The sequence below is a fragment of the Pleurodeles waltl genome, chromosome 9 (assembly GCF_031143425.1).
Source record: "Pleurodeles waltl isolate 20211129_DDA chromosome 9, aPleWal1.hap1.20221129, whole genome shotgun sequence".
In the NCBI taxonomy this organism is placed as follows: domain Eukaryota; kingdom Metazoa; phylum Chordata; class Amphibia; order Caudata; family Salamandridae; genus Pleurodeles; species Pleurodeles waltl.
In genome coordinates, this window is record NC_090448.1 from 342,882,457 (window position 1) to 342,900,995 (window position 18,539).

The window sequence follows — 18,539 nt, forward strand, 5'->3', positions numbered from 1 at the left end:
CATGCCATGGGGCAAGCTGGTAGCAGTGCAGTCCCTAATTATCAGTTTTGGTTCTTAGTGAGGGGTAGTCTTAAGGAAAATGCGACAAAGAAAGTACCAGAAACGGACACTTGCCCTTCATTAAATTACTCCAGTTTTTCCGCCAAGCAAGTAAAAAATTATTGTCTTCAATTATTTAAAACTATAACAATATGCCTTAAAACACCATGTACATAAAAACACGATATACAAATCAAATCAAATCAGTTAATTAATACATCCTTGTTAACAATAAGTCCATTTGTATTAGTGGGTGTGTGAAAGCTTCAGAACCAAGTGAAATACGGCCCTGTGCAACTATAATGGGGAAGATAGGCGAGCAGTCCGAGCTCGTTAGGATCATAAAGTGCGGAAAGTGCCCAGGCCTCGCAGATCCGTTCTTAAATTACACAGGCACCAGCTGTGCTCCAATGAGCCTTTTAAAAGGCCAAATATTTAGCCTTTTTAGTGGGATTAAGCCAAACCGCAGCCTCATCAGATCTTTTTTAAGTGTCAATTTCATCAAGCTCACTTATGAGTATGCAGCTTTTCCCAGGTCGCTGTGAAAATGCACATAGTTTGGCGGGCGTTTTGTGAGCAAGCTCTTGTACATCCTCTCTTTCGATTTTATTTTTGCGTTTTTGATCAGCATTTTGGCAGTTAGTCTTGAGGGCAGATTTTGTTCAAAAATGCTTTTGGCCTTCAAATGTTCCATTGCAGGTGACAACTTATACTTCCAATTAAATTTCTCTTCCTGAACGCTACACCAGATCAGAGCTTTAAGGGATCCTTTGCAGGCCACCTTGAGCTTTGAAAAGTATCCCAAAAATCAGGCTTTCATGATAATAGATTGTTTACTCAGTCCTAATTCCAATCAAATTTGCGACTACTGGGCAGAGACGGTGAGACAGAACAAGCTTCTATAACATTGCATTTGAGCCTTGCCCAGCCAGCCCTAAGCTAATTTGGTCATCGAATATCACTGAACCATAAGTTAAAGTTGACATAAACCTGCCATCTATCACTTTGCATATACCTATAAGGTCTAGCCTGCGCATCTGTGCTGCCAGTTTTTTTAAAGCTCATTGTCATGGACAAGCATATTTCTTTTAAGGCTGCAAGCTGAGTTCCCTGTGACCCAAGTTGGTCAAAGTGAAGGCCCTGGTACTTTAGACATGAATCTTGTTCCAGAACTACCTCATTCATGGTAAATTTGAATTTGTGATAGTGTTGTTTCTTCTTGCTCCACAAACCATATTTTTTTGATTTTGAATGGTTGACTGATAGTTGGTTGTTCTTACAGAAGAGCGAAAGAGCCTCCCTTGAACGCTGCAGCTCCACTGCAGTTTGATCAAATAGTAGTGTGTTGTCTGCATTCTGGAGACAGTGGATGTGTGTGCCTGCAAACTTTGGAGCAAAGGCACGGACTGAGACAAAAATATAATTTATATCTGTCAAATAGAGGATAAACAGCAAAGGAGATAAAATGCATCCTTGTTTAACACCAGTGTTGGTCCAGATCTTGTGGGCTCTAACTCTGTTTGGTGCTGTTTTCACACGGACCCAGGTTCTGGTGTATAGCCTCCCAAATGGTTCTGAGCAGGTTTTCCGAGATGCACCAGTTGGTCAGCTTTTTCCACAGCCTTGGTCTGTCCACTATATCGAACTCAGTTGTGAAGTCGATTGAGGCTACATAGAGCGGGGGTGCATCTTTGCTATTGGCAGCAGAGATTAACATGGACAAGAGAGTTAACATGTCCTCAGTTCCGTGCCCGCGCCAGATTGAGTGATGGGGACTATAAACGTCGCATTGGCCCATTCCTCTAGCTTGTTGTTCAGAATTTTTGCAAACCATTTTCCCTCGATGTTGAGAAAGGCAATTCATTTGAAATTGGCGGTCTGAGCCAATGCACTCTTTTTATACATTGGCGTTAAGATTGCGCATCTCCAACTATCCAGTACTTTGTTCAGCAAGATGCAAATCTTGAAGAGGGGGCTTAGCAAAGAGGCCCATTCCTTAGGAGCTAATTTAAACATTCTAGATGGCAGACCATTCGCCCCTGAGGTACCAGCTGAGCGAAATGATTCCAAGATTCATGGAATCTTGCTTTTGTCAACCAGTACATCCGTCCAGTGCTCCAGCATCTATCTTTTGAAGCCTCGTATAGTTCAGACCATGGAATACCCTCTCATTAGGAATTGAGGTGCCTTTGTTCTTATGCGCTGCCTTGAGGAACTTGTTCAAATTATGTTTAAGGTCTCTTAGAGCCGACAGGCAGTTCCTGGTGCCCGTGCCTCCTAGGTCACTCTACTTGCCGGTGAACAGCTTAAGCAGCTTTACCAGGAATTGGGTCCACAGGTGGGAAAAGATGAATACTCCTTTGGACCCCGGGCTAGGATTTCCGTCAGTTCCTCTTTTTACCCTGCTGACAGTAATATTGAACATTTTATTCTTCACTGCCGGGAGACATTTTCCTCGTTACCAATTGTTCACAGTTGCAGGAGGCTGGTAATTTCACCGGAGAGAGTGTAAACTAATTTTGCATGATCACTGTTTAGGCTATTTAGAACTTGGAAGTTCCTTACCAGGGCAAAGTTCTGGGTCGATACCCACATGTAGCAATCAGCGAGGAACTCTTGATATGAGTGCAGGATACAGGTTAGTCCAGAGAGCTTCTCCCGTTAAGGGCTCTTCGCCCAGAATGTTAAGAATGTTGGCAAACTTTTCTCCTGCCTTGTCCTTTTTTGTTTCCCCCAGCATAATTTCAGGAATATACTCTGCAGTGTCCTCTTCTTGTTGCCATGAGGGAATTTCTGCTGGGCCAAGTAAAAACATGCTAAAGTCTCCAGTCATTGCCCACCTGTCTGCAGGAAATTGCTGCTGTAGGATTTTGATGGTGCTTGAAATTTCCTTAGTGGTTACTTTTTTCTTAGGTTCTTTGGGATTTATGTATATGCTTCCAATGACCACAGAGGGTGCTTTTATGCCCTGCTTTTTGTTTGCAGCTATGAGATGCACAAAGATGTAAGCCTTCATACCACTTGCTAGCAATTTCACTTTGACATCCAGAGCTTTGTGTAGGAGTATGATGACACCACCCTGAGGGCTCAGCTGCTAACGCAAATTCAAAGTGATCCTGCCAATTAGTGAGCCCAGTTGCCAAATTTCTTGGAGGCAGATTGTCTTTTTTGCAGATTTCTTCCATGTGTCGTTATCAGGCAGCAGATTGTTTAGTTCCTGAATGTTCCATGAACACAGTGCCGGTCCAAATTGTGGAAAGGAGTACTGTAGGTCTGTGTGCTGAAGTAGGTACTTGCTGGTTTGTGAAATAGGATACTAACGTTCAGTGGGTGCCGGAGGGCAGTCAGCAAGCTCTTTTGTTGGAAGCGAGTTCCACTGAAATCAAGATCGATTTCACTGGAATGTTTGGATTCTGTGCTCCCATGACGCAGCAGAGGATAGAGTCCCGCTGAAGATACTGATGACTAATCGTAGCCAGAGGCCATGGGTATTTTACTTTTTCTACTCCGCCAATACATCTGACTGTCCTTCCACTCGCCTTGCAATCTGTTTATCGTGGAACAACACTTTGGCCTCCTCGAAGCGTCCCTTTCTTCCTTGGACAAATGCAATGTAAACCAAGTCTGTAGATGGCAAATTCTCCAGATAGGGGCGAGCCGGAAGCGCTTTAAGAAAATTTCCTCTGTTCAGAATGTCTTCCCTCCTCCGGGAAGTGTATTCTGGGTGAAAAAATGAGGGTCACCTCCAGGGCCTCAACTGCTAATTGCTCTGGGAAGTGCACAGGTGGGCCCAGTGGTGCATACTCTGTTAACTTGCTTGACTTTGTGCTAAATATGTCTCTTTCGTTATCAAGTCATTCTTCCTTTGTCAAGGAGCGGGGGTTATGCTAAACACATCCCAGATGATCATACGTATTACATGTAGCTTTAGTATTCAAGTTATTTGCTACTCTTTCAGGCACAATTTCTATGGGATTCGATTTTAATAGAAGACAGTAGCTACCTTGAGCCAAGAAATGTTATCTTTAAAGATAGTGAGTAATAGACGTATTTTCCTGATTTGATAGTAGTAGCTTTCAGAGTGCAACTGTCGCAGTTGCCAATAGGTACTAAATCTGTCACTAGCAAGCAACCTAAAAAATATCACTGCTTTCTTGATGCATGACCAGTTCAAAATGTAAATGACCCTCATTTAGAAACAATGGTATTGAACCCCTTAGCTCTGAAAATACCTGTTAAATACCTGCTTAAAATATCTTCCTCTTAAGCACATCCTTGACATTTTTCGGGGAACATCTATAAACTCACATATTTATACTGGTCATGTGAGAACTCTGGATTCAACATCCTCACCATAGGAAAATTCTAAATGTTCCTGCAGTTGTTCATGGTCCAACATTTGTATTTTATGCACTGAAGTGCCTTTAATTTAAACCTCTTAGTGGCTGCTCCCATTGCACTTCGTAACTGACAAGAACATTGCTCCACATAAATCGTTTGCACTGCCAACAAACTGCTTCTGGTCCCCACGACAAAATCAAAAGTGGCATCTCCAGCTACTCTAACCCTATCAATGTACCACAAAACACTTTGAAATTATAACGTTCCACGTAGCACCCAGGTCTCCAAGTCATCAGTGTTCTGAAGATCTCTACAGGAATCATGATCCACATGTCTATGGCCAAAACCACTCTTAAAATTCAGGAGTCAAACTGCGGCTGATAAATAAGCTCTGAAGATGAAGCGGATTAAGCACCACTGCAGGGTTCCGCTGCTTTTGTTTTTAAGGAACAAATCTGACCACATGTAGTTTTTTAACAACCTGACATAAAATGTCTTTATCTGTGAAACCTTAGGACGATTCCAGATTCAACTAATACAAGATGTAACAAGGTAAAACATGTGAAAGAGATTGATGCTGCATAACATTCCTACTGTGAGGTTTTCATCTTTTTACCTTGGGCAAAACCAGAAAACGGCATAAAAAAACAACTAAACAGTGAAGTGTGCCATAGCGTCTTTGTGTCACCAGAGAAGGCCTTTCCAATGACAGATCCTTTTGTGATATATGTAATTAATACTGAGGGAAAACATTTACTCACCAATCAGAGACATAAATTTCCGGTTGCTCAGAATCTAGATACTCCTGTGAATATCCTTTAGCCCATAGGTCAACAACCTGCCACTTGGCACACCAGCTGCAGAAAAACACAAGCAGAAAACTAGTGGGTCTTTTAGTGCTGTCACATTTTTACTGTTTTACTTTGTAGTTGTTGGCCTGTATGGCTGCACTGCAATCAAGTGAGAGTGGAATACAAATATGTCAAACAAGTTAAGTCATTTACTGAGATTTGAATGATGCTGGTTGACACGCATGAGCACAAGGGATTCAGAGTTGGTAAATCCCGACCTTTGTTTTAAATCAAGCAAAGAATAGCTTGGTCCAACTAATCAAATTTAGCAGGATGCACAAATACTTAGTACAAGCAGGTGACAGCAGTGATAGAAGGAAACCCATGCCAGCTGGAATGGCAATTATAAAGTTTTTAGACCGAACAAACTGCCTAAGTATAAGTCATGGGAGGACTTCCTGCCTTCCATCAGGGAAAAGGGTTGGTGTGAGGGAAATAGCAGGTTGTTTCACTGCCAATCAGAGTTCCCCAAGGGTGGATCTGTAATAGCGCAAGGAAAGGTAGACCACAAGATCGTTTTCCAGATTGTCTTAATGACATCTTTACGCCTCTAATTGGTCACCCTCTTTGTAGGCATCTCACCTTCTCTTGCCCACATCTCTCCTACAGCCTCTTATCCAAAGTGTTCAGCCCCCAAACACAGGTAAATTCCAAGTACAGAAAGTGGCATGTCTTGTGTACTAAAAAGAACAGATGATGGACGGAATGCTGAACAATGTCATTCATTCACCCCCCTGTCACAGATCTGGGCTTAAGTCCATCTTTTTTATTTTTTTTGCTTGCCAAATCGGTCTCAATCCTGCTCCCAGGGGAAACAGTGCAGCCTGAACTGCCAGGCCAGGTCCTCTCGGTTCTGTAAACAAGCATCCTGGAACCGGTTTCGGGCCGGACTGTTCCCATGGGAAAGCAGGGTCAAGACTGATTTGCAAATGGCTGAGTCCAAACTGGGGTGGCATGGTGGGCAAAACAATTATGGACTAGCATGCAGCACAAAGCGACTGCCAGAGACTGAGATTCATTGAAGCATTCTATCCATCACCTTGTTGTTTTTGCATTTGCCGCCCTAAGTACACCAGGTATGCCCAGGCATGGGTCATGGGCTAACAGTGCCACTGAACTCAAGGTAGCCTGGCTGATAAGGGGTGATACCCCAAAACTGGTCCCAGAATGCTTGTTTCCGATCAAGGTGTACCTGGCCTGGCAGTTCTGCTGGAGTGTTATCATGGGGAGGAGGGTCAAAATTGATTTGCATATGGCTGCGTCCAAATCTGGGTGTAATGAGGGCAAACAAAAAAAGTGATGGGCTGGGATGCGTCCGAATTGCTAGTGACTAGGATTAATTTAAGCATTCCATCCATCACCTTGTTGTTTTTTGTTTAAGTCTTCTGTAGGTTTCCACTTGATATTAGCTTACTTTCCATTAGAACACAATGAAGAGTCTGCTCTAAAGCCTGACTCTGGAAACACAAGCAGAGAAGCATGAGATGGTTCTGCCATGACAAACACACCTTCTGCTGTACTGAGGACTGAACTATTACGACAGAGCTGCCACCCAGAGGAATGTCAAGTTTGGTTACAACAGAAATAGGCTCTTGGAAACTCCAGTAAAATGGAAAGGGGATGGGAAATGGCTGCTAGCCACAAATCACTAGACAACCACCAGGGAAACTTGTGGGTGGGCTGTGTGGGACTGGCACTGGTTAAAATGAACTCTATAAACCATTGCAATTGTGGGATACCTGGCCCCGAGCTCTCGTGGATCCTCCCATTACCTTGCAAGAGGTTTGGGGAAAGAAGGAAAAACAATATAGAAAGAAAGAGAAAGTTGACATTGTCTTGCATAATACACTTTCGATATTCAGTCCTGAATGCATAAGATTGCAGAGACAGAAGGTAACCCCAAGCCCTTTGGTTTCTATGCTCAAGAGAAAGACACACTAAGGGGCATGATGTGTCGCTAACACAAAGTATTGTCCCACAATAAAGTATTTTAATGAGCCCATAGTACATTTGAATGTTATAAATTTCTAGGAATGGTAAATAGTTTCTTTCTGTGGCTTCATGTTTTCAACCCGATGGTGATTTAATATAAATAACAAATTAAGCTAAAAATGTAGATATTACCTACAAAGCATAGAAAACATGACGCTTATCTGAATACTTACAAACAAGCTAACAACTGTGCACAGTGCCTTCGTTAAAAAAAAAAAAAACACACAGAAGTCTACATATAGTGATTAGATAGAAAAATACACTTTCAGGTATGTGGTCCAGAGCACACATATGGTTGAGTTAGATAAAAGTCAATTGTTCATGCCAATGTCATTTCTTGTGCTAGGGTGTAAACGACGTTTCAAACCCGTCTGAAATAATAGGTTCTCTCCAGGACAATTAAATAAAGGGCAAAGGAAACACCTGAGAATGGAGAGCGACAAGGTCCATGACTTCTCTGGCTCCGTAGAGGGCAAGTGGCAAATACCATCAATTGGTGATGAATGAGAAAAGAGTATATTTACCAAGATAGTGTGAATGCCACTGAAGTAGTTCGTAAAAATGTAAATGGGGTGCTCGATATGCCCAGAGTGTTCCAAGGGATAGAAAAAAAGAGCGAAGCACCAACATAAGGAAACGAAGTCTGTACATTGTGACATTTGTTGGCTCAGAAACTGACATTACAATATGGCTGGTTAAGGCAATCTATTACTTCGGGTAACATTTGAAAAACAATGAAGCATAAAAAACAGTAGCAGTTAGATATCTCATTACAAGAACATAGATTCCTGGGTGGGATAATACACGCTTCTGTGTCCTTTATAGAATTGAAAATTCGTGGCACAAGTGATAGCAAACTTTTATGTCATGACCGGAGGCCCAGATTTTGCTAGTTTAAAGCTGACTGAACACCACTAAAGCAATATTCATCCAAAACTATTTGAAAGTGGCATCTGAGGACCAATCTGCCATTTTCTTAATACTTTGAACAGTAGAACCTAACAAAACCCCAAAAAAGTATTTGTGGCCATAGCAGCTCTGATAGAATGAGCTCCAAACACTTGTGTATCAATCCCAGGCTGCATCATCACATATCTCAACCACCTTGCTACAGTGACAGCTGAAAATGGCTTAAATAGTTTTAGCATGAGACATCAATAACCAATGGACCTTTTTTTAGCGCATTAGTACAATCCTCAGAAGCTTTTAGACATTTGGCCACACACATTTTTTCACTCAAAGGAAACGCTTGATAATCAGTACTGTGAGAGAAGGTCTTAGTTCTCCTAGTAACTGCAATAGAAACTCACTCCGGACTAAATACTCTACCAGCAAGGTCCAGAGCTCTTATGTCCGAAGTCCTTCTGCAAGAAGTTAGGCATAACTGCATGGCTAATTAGGCCGACAACTGCTTCCTGGACAATTGGTCATTACATGGCCACTTCTCGGAAAGATTTAGCACCACACTCACATCCCACTAGAAAGAATACTTAGGTTTTGGAAGATTTGTGATTTTAATACCTTTAAGGAGTTTACATACCACTGGGTGCATACCAACTGAGATATTACCTACCTGCATATGTCCTTCTGAAATTGCAGAACAAAAATTGTTTACTGACCTGTAAGACATGCCTTTCGCCACTTTCTTTGACAGAAAGTTCACAATGTCAGAAATCTCCGCAGCCACAGGATCCACATTCTGTTAAAAGCACCAACCCATCTAGCATCTACAGGCTGATGAATGCGCTTCCTCGTAGAGGGGGCCCATGATTGACTAATTAATTCTGCAACTTTGTCTGAAATTCCTAGCAAACCACTGTGGCCGGAAAGCCTCCAAGCCATCAGGGACCGCTGTTCCGATACTACCACTGAATGCAGTTCCTCCTGCTGACCCTGTAGCATTTCCTGAGACCAGGGAAGAAGAAGAAGAGAGGGATTGCAAGTCAATTCCAGAAGACCTGGGAACAAAGGCTGGGCCTTCCACACTAGAGAGACTTGTATCAATTCTGCTGCCTGATGTTTGATTTAAGGAGCTACCCTCAGGATCACAGCAAAGGGAGGGAAGGCATAAATCAGATCATTCGACTAGTCTTGAGAGAAGGCATCTGGCGCCATCACCAAACGGTCTGATCTCCAGCTGAAGAATTCATCCAGTTGATGGTTCAGTCATGAGGCAAAGATCTATCCTGCAGGGTCCCCATGTGTTCTGGATCAACCTGAATAACTTGGGGAGTAGATTCCAGTCGCTGTGATACGTCAGGTGTCTGAAATTCCAGGCCGCTATGGTTTCAGATTGCCCCAGAATGTACTCTGCCACGACCGACTTCTTGTGACTCAGGCAGTAATGGCAAAAGTCCTCGACTATCTCCACCAACAATTCTGATTTGGTTCCCACCCAACTTATTTATGTGCCTTACTGCTGAGATGTTGCCCAAGCTGAGAAAAACACAACAAGACATCTTCTTGGGGGGAAATGTTCTGATGGCAAGCAACTCTAGACAGTTTATGTGGAGACTCAACTCCTTGAGAAACCATCTGCCATCTATCGAAACAACTCCACAGCACAGGTCCCAACCCCATCAACTGGCATCTGATTCTATGAACATTTCTGGTTTGGAACCGAAGGTCGCTCTCCAATTCCATGCGTCTACGTGTTCCAACCACCACTAGTGTTCAGCTGTGACCTTGTCCGTCAGGGGAACCTGTTCAGTTTAAGCCAATTCTTTCCTCAAATATTGGATCTTGAGTCTCTGATACCATGTAATGGAAGGGTTCAGGGAAACATCACTTGTATGGATGAGGCCCACTAACCTCACAATGGCTCTCAATGTCACTGACTAACGGGACAGAACCTTCCTCAACTCTTTTTTTAATGTCCTTGAGTTTGGAATTGGGGAGTAACATCTGATCATTCTCCAAGTCTATCACAAAACCCAGGAAGACTATGGTTGTGGATGGGCACAGAATCAATTTGGTTTTGTTGATTACAAACCCTAAATCTTGCAGAAGATTGACTGCCATCTGGAGGTGCTTCATGACTAGGTCCTGAGACTACTCCATGATCAACACATTATCGAAATATGTGATCATTTGCACGCCTTTCTCTCTCAGATGAGCTATCACCTGTGTGGAGGGACTATGAGAACACAGAGGTAAGCATCTTTGAGGTATAGACGGACCATCCAATCTCCATTTTGCAGGATGTCTCTTAAAAGATGGATGCCCTCCATCTTGAAGTGTCTGTACACTGTGTAATAATTAAAGTCTCTCAAGTTTAAGACTAGCCTGTGACCTCCTCCTCTTTTTTGTACAACAAAGATATTGCAGCAGAAGCAGGAGGGTTGTGAATCGGAAGAGGCCACAGTAAGTTTCTGCAGCAGCTTTACTATGTCGGAGTCTATAAAGGCTGTCTCTTGTTGAGAAAAATACAGCTGCGCTGGAAGAAATTGTTTTCATGGAGTCTGATAATACAACAACCTCAAACCCTGGATCGTTTGCAAAACCCAAGCATCCTGAGTTAAAAGACTTCAATTAAGAACAACTGTATACAACCTTCCCTTCCAACCTGACTTGCAAGGAATCGTTGAATAGTTGGACTGGAAGTTGCCTTTTGGTCCATCTCCTTTGCCTCTTCCTCTACTAAAGTGGATTCTTAAACGGACGAAGATTCCATTCCTAGTGTAGTCCTGACATCCTCCAAGGCCACAACTGTACTTTCCTCTCTGGGCACCCTGGAAGAACTGATGACATGGTGAGCGGCCTCTACCTCGCCCAGACCTTCTAAAAAGATATGCATGGAACACCTTCTTTAACAAAGACTGGGCTTTATCCAATGCTGTGAGTGTATTTACGTGTTTTCACACATCCATGACAAACTTGTTGCAAAACAGTCAACCTTCCTCAAAGAGACCTGCATTAGCGGTGGCCAGCTCAGTCAGTTTTGGATCTATCCACGAGGAGGGATTTCCTCCGTTTTGCAGAAATGGCACAGTTCGTGTCTCTACAATGTAGATCGTGCGTTGGGTCCATTCAGCCAGGATGTCCAGGTCTACTCTTTGGCGGACAAAGCCATCTCTAGGAATTCTGCCAGTTGGCCTGAGATATCCAGCATTTTATCCCGACAGGCAAGCCAAGCACGGACACTTCCCTTTTAAGGTCTTTGGTGCACTTTAAGAACGTAAGCATGCTGGGGTCTATTTCACGTGTTCCTGCCACTATGTCAGGCAGTTACAGTCTGGGGGACTCAGCTATAAGCCTGTGGCAGGCATTTTTATCAAAACTCTTCTTCAGCTTATCATGGAGGTATTCTGTCACCACCTGCGTGTGAACCCAGGCTGAAGACCTGGGATGAATGATGCCTTCCGGGTGGAAAGTGAAGGTATTAGCTGGCTAACAGTTAGAAGAAGGAGGCAGAGTAAGAAAGGATTTTTGCTTCTTTTTGTCTGTTGGGGGTACGCCTTGATCTGAATGAGATGAGGTACTGGCTGAAGTGTCTGAATCTGTACATGCCATATGATGGCTGGACTTACTCTTGGTAGTTGAAGAAGACAATCAGTACTTGTGGTCCCTAAAGAGAACCTGAGATAAGGTGGTCCAAACCTCATCATGAGGCCAGTCTTTAGACCTAGCTTTATTCTTGCGTAGCTTATCACCTTCTCCTTCAGATGGCTTAAAACCAGAGGGTTGGTCAAACCATTGTTGCTTGGCAAAAAAGTTAGAAGTTAGCTGTGATAGGTTTTGATGCAGCCCTACCGTGTTAACATAATGCGGCACTGAAGTTTCAAGGTCCCTGTTCCAAAAGTGCTGGACTGATGCATCTAGTGCCTCCATTAGATCGTCATGCACATGATGGACCTTCTTCTCTGGGACATAATACTTCCCGTACTCTTCTTCTTCTTCATAGGACTCTGAGTCAGCCATGCTGTTAGCAATGAGGGGTAAAAATGCCAAGACTGTCCCCAAAGGGATTAATGGGGGAGAGGGGAGATGACCCAAAGTGCAAACTTTCTTTAATTTCCGGCACATGGGCCAAAGCTCCTCAGCCAGAGCTGTAGATGTGGGTTTTTTTGAAAACCCCAGTCAACTTTGCGATCAAGGACATCAGAAAGAGCCCGAAGGAAGTATCAGAGTGTGCAATTTGCTCCCCGAACAGTTTGATCTCTTAACTGCAGTCTGAGATGCAAGTCATCAGTTCCTGCTTTGTCCAAGTTTGAAACGGTGTGGTGCTGAGAGCCCACTGTACGCGCTGTCAATAGGTATGAAAAGGGGATGGCACGCAGAGCTCAAGCGGACTACTCACGAGGAGCCAAACTGGGTTACGCGCGTGCCCCCAGGTTCCTGAAGGAGGGCCCGAATTAGGAAAGGCTCCAAAAAATATAAAAGACGAAAAAAAGAGACAGGGAGCCCTGACGATAAAAGGGCTGACGAGCGGAAAGGGAGAGGCCGGGTAGCTGATCGAGAGGCCCCGCTACTCGCTAATGAATTGGTGCGTGGCCGCTACCACAGAAGCATACGATGGGAAAAAAACTCTTCAAAGAGTTGATTCTCCCAACTTCAAGCACAATAAGTGTCACACAGGCACTACTGCCATCATTCTCACACAATCATTCAAACATAATGTAATAAGTTACACATTGTATAGTAAGCAGAGGGTAAGGCACGTAGCTTGACAGTCGAGCAGCAAAGAAAGATGCAGTAAAGAGTATCCCCCTGTATTTGGAGGGTCTACTGTGCCATAAGTGGTGGGGCTGATGGTCAAAACATCACTAGATGTTTAGTTATAATGTATGTTTAAACTGTTTTCATTGGCTGCTGTCAAATTAGTTAAGAAGAAGAAACATATCACAGCCTCCAGTCCTGACATAGAATTAATCTTGGATTTAGAAATCAGCTAGTGCAGGCTCACGTCAGCCAGCAAGGTCAGGAACAGTATGCGCAAGAAGGTGTGCACCGTCAGTCCATCTGATCAAAGCGTAATGTAAGGCATTGTGCTATATAAAAACTGCAAACATAAAGAAAGAAAAATAAAGAGTAGCAAGTAGTGGGAGACAAGCCACTAAAGCTGTCAGGAAGTGCTGCAGTTACCATGAAAGAATTCTGCTGCATATTTCTGGATGAACGAATCCTGCTGCATGTTTCTGGAAGGAGATTTTGTTATCTAAGTGCAGATCACTGGAATTGGGGACCTTGGAGCCGCTGCAAGAATTTATATTTACCCATTTATTTCTTCTTGGCTATAAAGCCCATTGGTGCTTGAGCAGGAAAGCTGCTCGGATGCATTAGTATTTTAGCCGCCATGCTCTGAGAACAAACATCGCCACCATCATCCATACATATTAGCTTTTGCTTTCAGTATCCAGTAAGAAACAGTGCATGAGACATGTTACTGAAAAAAAGTGTGAGAAAGAAGGAAAGAGGCAGAGGTGTGAAATTAGAGAAAAGTAGCTAATTAGGAGCAGAGGAAACAGCTGTCGAGAGGGATCTGAGGTGCAGTAGAGGACATAGTTGTCGACAGGGGTCTGACATGTAGCAGATGAGCTGGGGGTGAGACAGGGAGTAATACAGAAAGCATGGGGTCAGGTATTTCAGCATTTGAGGGAGAGAGAAAAAAGCATATGTGCTCCAATGGAGGGCTTAAAGAAGAAGAAAAAAGTAGTTGCCTGCATGCTGGATGTGGGACGATACAAGTGATCAAATCAAAAGGATGGGAAAGAGGCTATACTCCATGAGAGGGACAAAAACAATAAGAAGGCAAGCCATCCAATAAGCAGCGAGCAAATGATAGGGACAACAAAGTAAACCAATGGTAAGACTGCAATCCCTCTGTAAATTAACAATAGATATTTTGCAACCAGACAGTTTGCGCTTCCTAGTACGCTTGCCCCAAAAAATGACTTTGGGAGATATAAGCAACGGTAAGGTTGAAAACAAAATGAAGTCTATGCTTTTAGAGTGGCAGACTAAGGTACACGTGTGCTCTCAAGAGGTAGATTACTATCAGAATCAACAGCTCAAGAGAGCCATCCCACACACAAGCAAATAAGCCTGAGTGAAGACAGCTGCAATCTCCACGCCTGGACAAAAGCATATTCCGGGGGGCATGCATAAATGGGTTAACTTTATTTTAGCTTTCAGGAATTTCAAAGCAAACGAAAACTAAATGGAAGCAAAAGATGAGGGTAGCACACACAATAAAAGATTCAAAAGGGAAGCTTAAATTAAAGGTGTAGCTGTTGTATCTAATATGCTGATCAGTGACAACATCTGAAGCCTGAATCACGGCTCAGCCTGAAGACTTACTCAAAAGAAGATACAAAGGCCTTTGAGTGTGACCTTGCTCCAACCCTGCAGCATTCTGTTTCAACAACATCCCATCCGTTTCCACCATTATCGACTTCCCAGTGTGACAATCCTTCTGAAAATAGACAGGCACAAGTGGACAAAGGAGATGGATTACAAACGATGTATGGAAAAATCGATGACTTCCATAAAATGACCTGAAATAGAAATATGAAGAATATGCATACACAGAATTAAAAACAGTGGTGAAATTAGCATAGTAAACTCAACAACTTTGTGGTTTGCAAGTCAGTCAAATTTATCTCCCGTAGGGCATATTAATCTGAACATTCATCATGGGCCACATTTTGGGTACAACCTGCCACTACTCTGGCTCTTAATCTTTTTGGGCTAAATATTGCAATTTTTTTGGCAGAGTTGGTAAGCCTGATTTGGGCTATAACACAGTGAATACGCATTGTTGAGCAATTTCTGCTGGGCACAGCCTGGTGCCCAGCTGAATGGTTTGGTTCGACGGCTGATGAGAAGCGCGCAAAGGATCTTTTACTAAAGTAGAACTCTTTGTGGAATGGAAATTTGGTTTTGCAGATGTTAGATTTTTGGGAGCCTCACAAGCAATTGGGCCTAAAGACATTATCCATTAAACTAGTGATGTTTTTGTGCTTATTTTCATTTGGAAGGGTTTTTGATGTGAGGGCTTTAAATCTGACTCTAGATGTGAGGGCTTTGGATCTGAGGAGTTATCAGCTGGACAAGGTTTGATTCATATATAGCTTCATAGTGGGACCAACACTTTGTCAACAAGTGTTTTTTTTATCCGTGTTTTCATGATAATGAGAATTCATGGGTTATAAGATGTCTTAAAGAATATGAGATTTGAACTATGAGTCTGAGGAAAGAGTCAGTGTGCAGGATAAGGGTTTTGTTTAAGGAACCTTTTAAGCAGGTCTTGTTGCCCACACGAGTTAGATGGGCAAGAAAGTTGACGAGGGAAGCAGGTGTAAACGTGTCTGGGTTTGGTGCATATTAAGGGAGGGTAGCAATGACTTCATAAGGCATACCTCTCCACAGGTGGTCTGCACAACATCCTAGTTTTGGTCTGGTGATTCAGTTTTCAAGGGATTGTTTTTCCAAACCTGTGATTTTGACTGTAGTGAATGTAACAACGAGGCTTTGAAAAGGCATAATATTGACCTTGATGCCTTGCTATATAATTCAGATTTTCCTATGAGGTGGGGGTCTAAAATCACATTTTTAAGAAAGACACAGAGGCTAATATCCCAATCAGATTCTCTCTTTTTATGTTGTTTTCTCTATAGATTCATCATCAACTTTAGTTAATAAGTATGAAGAGAAAAACTCAGGGCGTTTACTCTTTTCTTCACAAAAGACATTTTGGAGTTGATTTTCACTATAAACAACCAAAGGAGGAAGATAGTTGCCTGTTCTGGGCTTTTATAATAGTGGAATGTTGGTTCAAAAGCACTGAAATGTGCTTCAGCGTTTGCTGCTACATAGGCAGGGAATAAGTAGGAAAGGCATGATATTAGCCTTCATGTCTTAAATAATATTGTGACTTTCTACCAGCCCATCCGTAGAAAATCTGAATTAGTGCCAGCAGTCAGGCCACCCTGAACACTACTTCAACAGTTGTTAAAGTATTTATGCTGCACAATGTCTGAACAAAAACTAGGGTTACAACGATTCTCAGACAAAAATGAAGGCAAATTCTTCATTATTTCATTTTCTTAAATGGCCAGGAGATAGTCCTTGAACACAAGTTTGTGTGAAATGTTCCATTTTCTTTTTTTCTTCTTTTTTTAAACAACACTGACTCAGTTTTCTTTATTATTCATTTAGAGATAGTTTAGACAGTGTTAAATACTTCAGCTGCATGCCCTGCATGGTGAAGAACATGCACCTGCCCTGAATGCCCCAGCTGCCTGAATATCTGGAAACCTGGTAACGATTTTTGGTCATTGGAGTATGCAGATCATGCACATGTTCCATGATCAAGGTCTACCTTATAGTATGGTGGTCTTGTTAGACCGGGAGGTGTGTCCTAACGCTACCTTTATAGTGGTAGAGGGCTACTTGCAAAGAGTTAAGTGACTTGTGGTGGCATCATACCCATTTATTGCTTAGTAAGAATTAATAGGGTCTACAGACATTTCTAACTGTGTCAGTGGAGTGGATCCTACCAGTCCACTTATGCAAAGTTCAGTTGCTGTGTACTAAACTCACCTAGGCCTACACATTAACCATGTGTAGCACTGGGCAGTGCGTGATACTCGCTTGCTGGGATGTATGTGTGCCTGTGCATGATACTAAACATGGAGGTCTGTGGGTTTCAATTTGAAGCCCAGGGCTTTGAAGGGCTTGTGAAGGTGAGGACTTCAACCCCGAGATAGAAGATGTGGTTTTCTGACATTCATGAGGAACACTGGAGGAGGAGGAGGAGCACTGCATCCTCTGTGCACATCAAAGGTCTCTGATTCCAGGTCAATGGTGCCTGGGCTCCTTCTAACGCAGGACGGTGAGTCAAATAAGGTTGGCACTGCAGGGCCAGGGAACCCTGGCAGAAGGGAAGGCTTAGTCTTTTGAGCCTTTGTGGGCATATTTCAATGGGAGCTGACAGCCAGGTGTGATCCCTGGTTAATCCCTTCTTGGTCTGTGTTGTAGGTCAGTCACAACTGGAGAGACTTCTGCTGTGGCAGACGGTCCCTTGAACAGAGGACAGGAAAGAGGTGATGTCACTTCAAAGAAGTCAACATCCACAACTGGAATATCAAAGGACCTGATACTAAATCACATCTGCGCCTAGATTTGGACTATAAAAGGTGGGAGCATGAGTCCCACAAGTTGTTCACCAGTACTGTTCAACAGTGCTGGTGACAAATTCACCCAACGCCTAACTGCTGGAACAGAACTAGGGATCAGGTCTGCTAGTCTAGAGGGGCCTTCAATGTGGAAGTCCATACCACTTGCCAAAGCCTGGAGCACCAGCCTTCTGCCTGTCAAGAACAGCAGACCCTATGAGGATGTGGGGAGCACCTGGATGTAGTGAAGCCCTGCAGGGATGCTGTCGAGAAGATCCAAGTGAAAGAAGTATGAGACCCCTTGTCCAGTTGGAACTACTGCAAGAATGCAGGCCACCTGCCCGTTCTTGCGATGTTTGCGACATGTGTGTACCAGGAGTCGGACACTGTGAAGCTAGGGCCTTTGTCCTTGTGCGAGCAAAGTCTGCGACCCCTAGCGCCTGGTGGCGGCCACTGTGAAGCTGGCCCATTGCCCTTGATCGATGCGTCAAGTATGCTGTTAAGAAAACCTACAGATTGATAAAGGAGCTGAGGAGAGGATTTTCAACACAGACACAGCCCCAAGGTGTCATCAGGAATAGACTGCAAGTGGTCGTAGGCCCTCCGCATCCGAGGACCAGAGCCCGCAAAGACATGCCCAGGTGATCCTATACTTGCCAGCTGTCATCGAGTCGGGTAAATATTTTCTCACAAGGGACTCAGATGAACTTAGCACGTAGCGCTGCTAGATTTGAATCTTAAAGCCAAACTTAGACTGTCGCTTGGGGACTAGCAAGGGACACATATTTTAGAACAGAGAATGGTATGTCTGCTGTGTATGCAGTTACCACATTACATAATGTTGTGGAAAGTTGTAAAATAGCAGAACAATCAGCGTAGGCTGCTGAAATACTCACACTGAGAGGAGTATGTGAAAAAGAAGGAAGTAAGATTGTCAACATTTACACAGACAACCAAGTATGCATTTAGTGCTGTGCATAGTTTTGGGGGGCTTTGGAAGGACAGGGGTCTCATTACATCTCAAGAAGCGAAATTACAACATGGTGCACTGATAAGAGGATTGTTGAATTCCTTAGCCCTCTCTGCTAAAGTGGGAATAGTAAAATGTAATGCACATAAGAAACTAACTGACAAATATGGAAAAGGTAATGCTTTTGCAGACATGGTCACTAAGGAGACAGCAAGAAACACTTCCAGT

At 43.3% G+C, this 18,539-nt stretch overlaps 1 protein-coding gene across 2 annotated transcripts in view; it reads right to left on the reverse strand.

Annotated features, from left to right (window-relative positions):
- Positions 1 to 18,539, reverse strand: part of LOC138259288 (F-box only protein 27-like) — a 284,291-nt gene that overhangs the window by 203,845 nt on the left and 61,907 nt on the right. The window contains exons 2-3 of one of the 2 annotated variants that reach the window (XM_069206908.1): positions 14,523 to 14,634; positions 5,142 to 5,237 (exon numbers count right to left, since the gene is read on the reverse strand). In XM_069206908.1, coding sequence (XP_069063009.1) covers positions 5,142 to 5,237; positions 14,523 to 14,634 — 208 coding nt within the window. Of the gene's footprint in view, positions 1 to 5,141; positions 5,238 to 14,522; positions 14,638 to 18,539 lie in introns of both variants that reach the window. The other variant, XM_069206907.1, reaches the window with a different exon arrangement.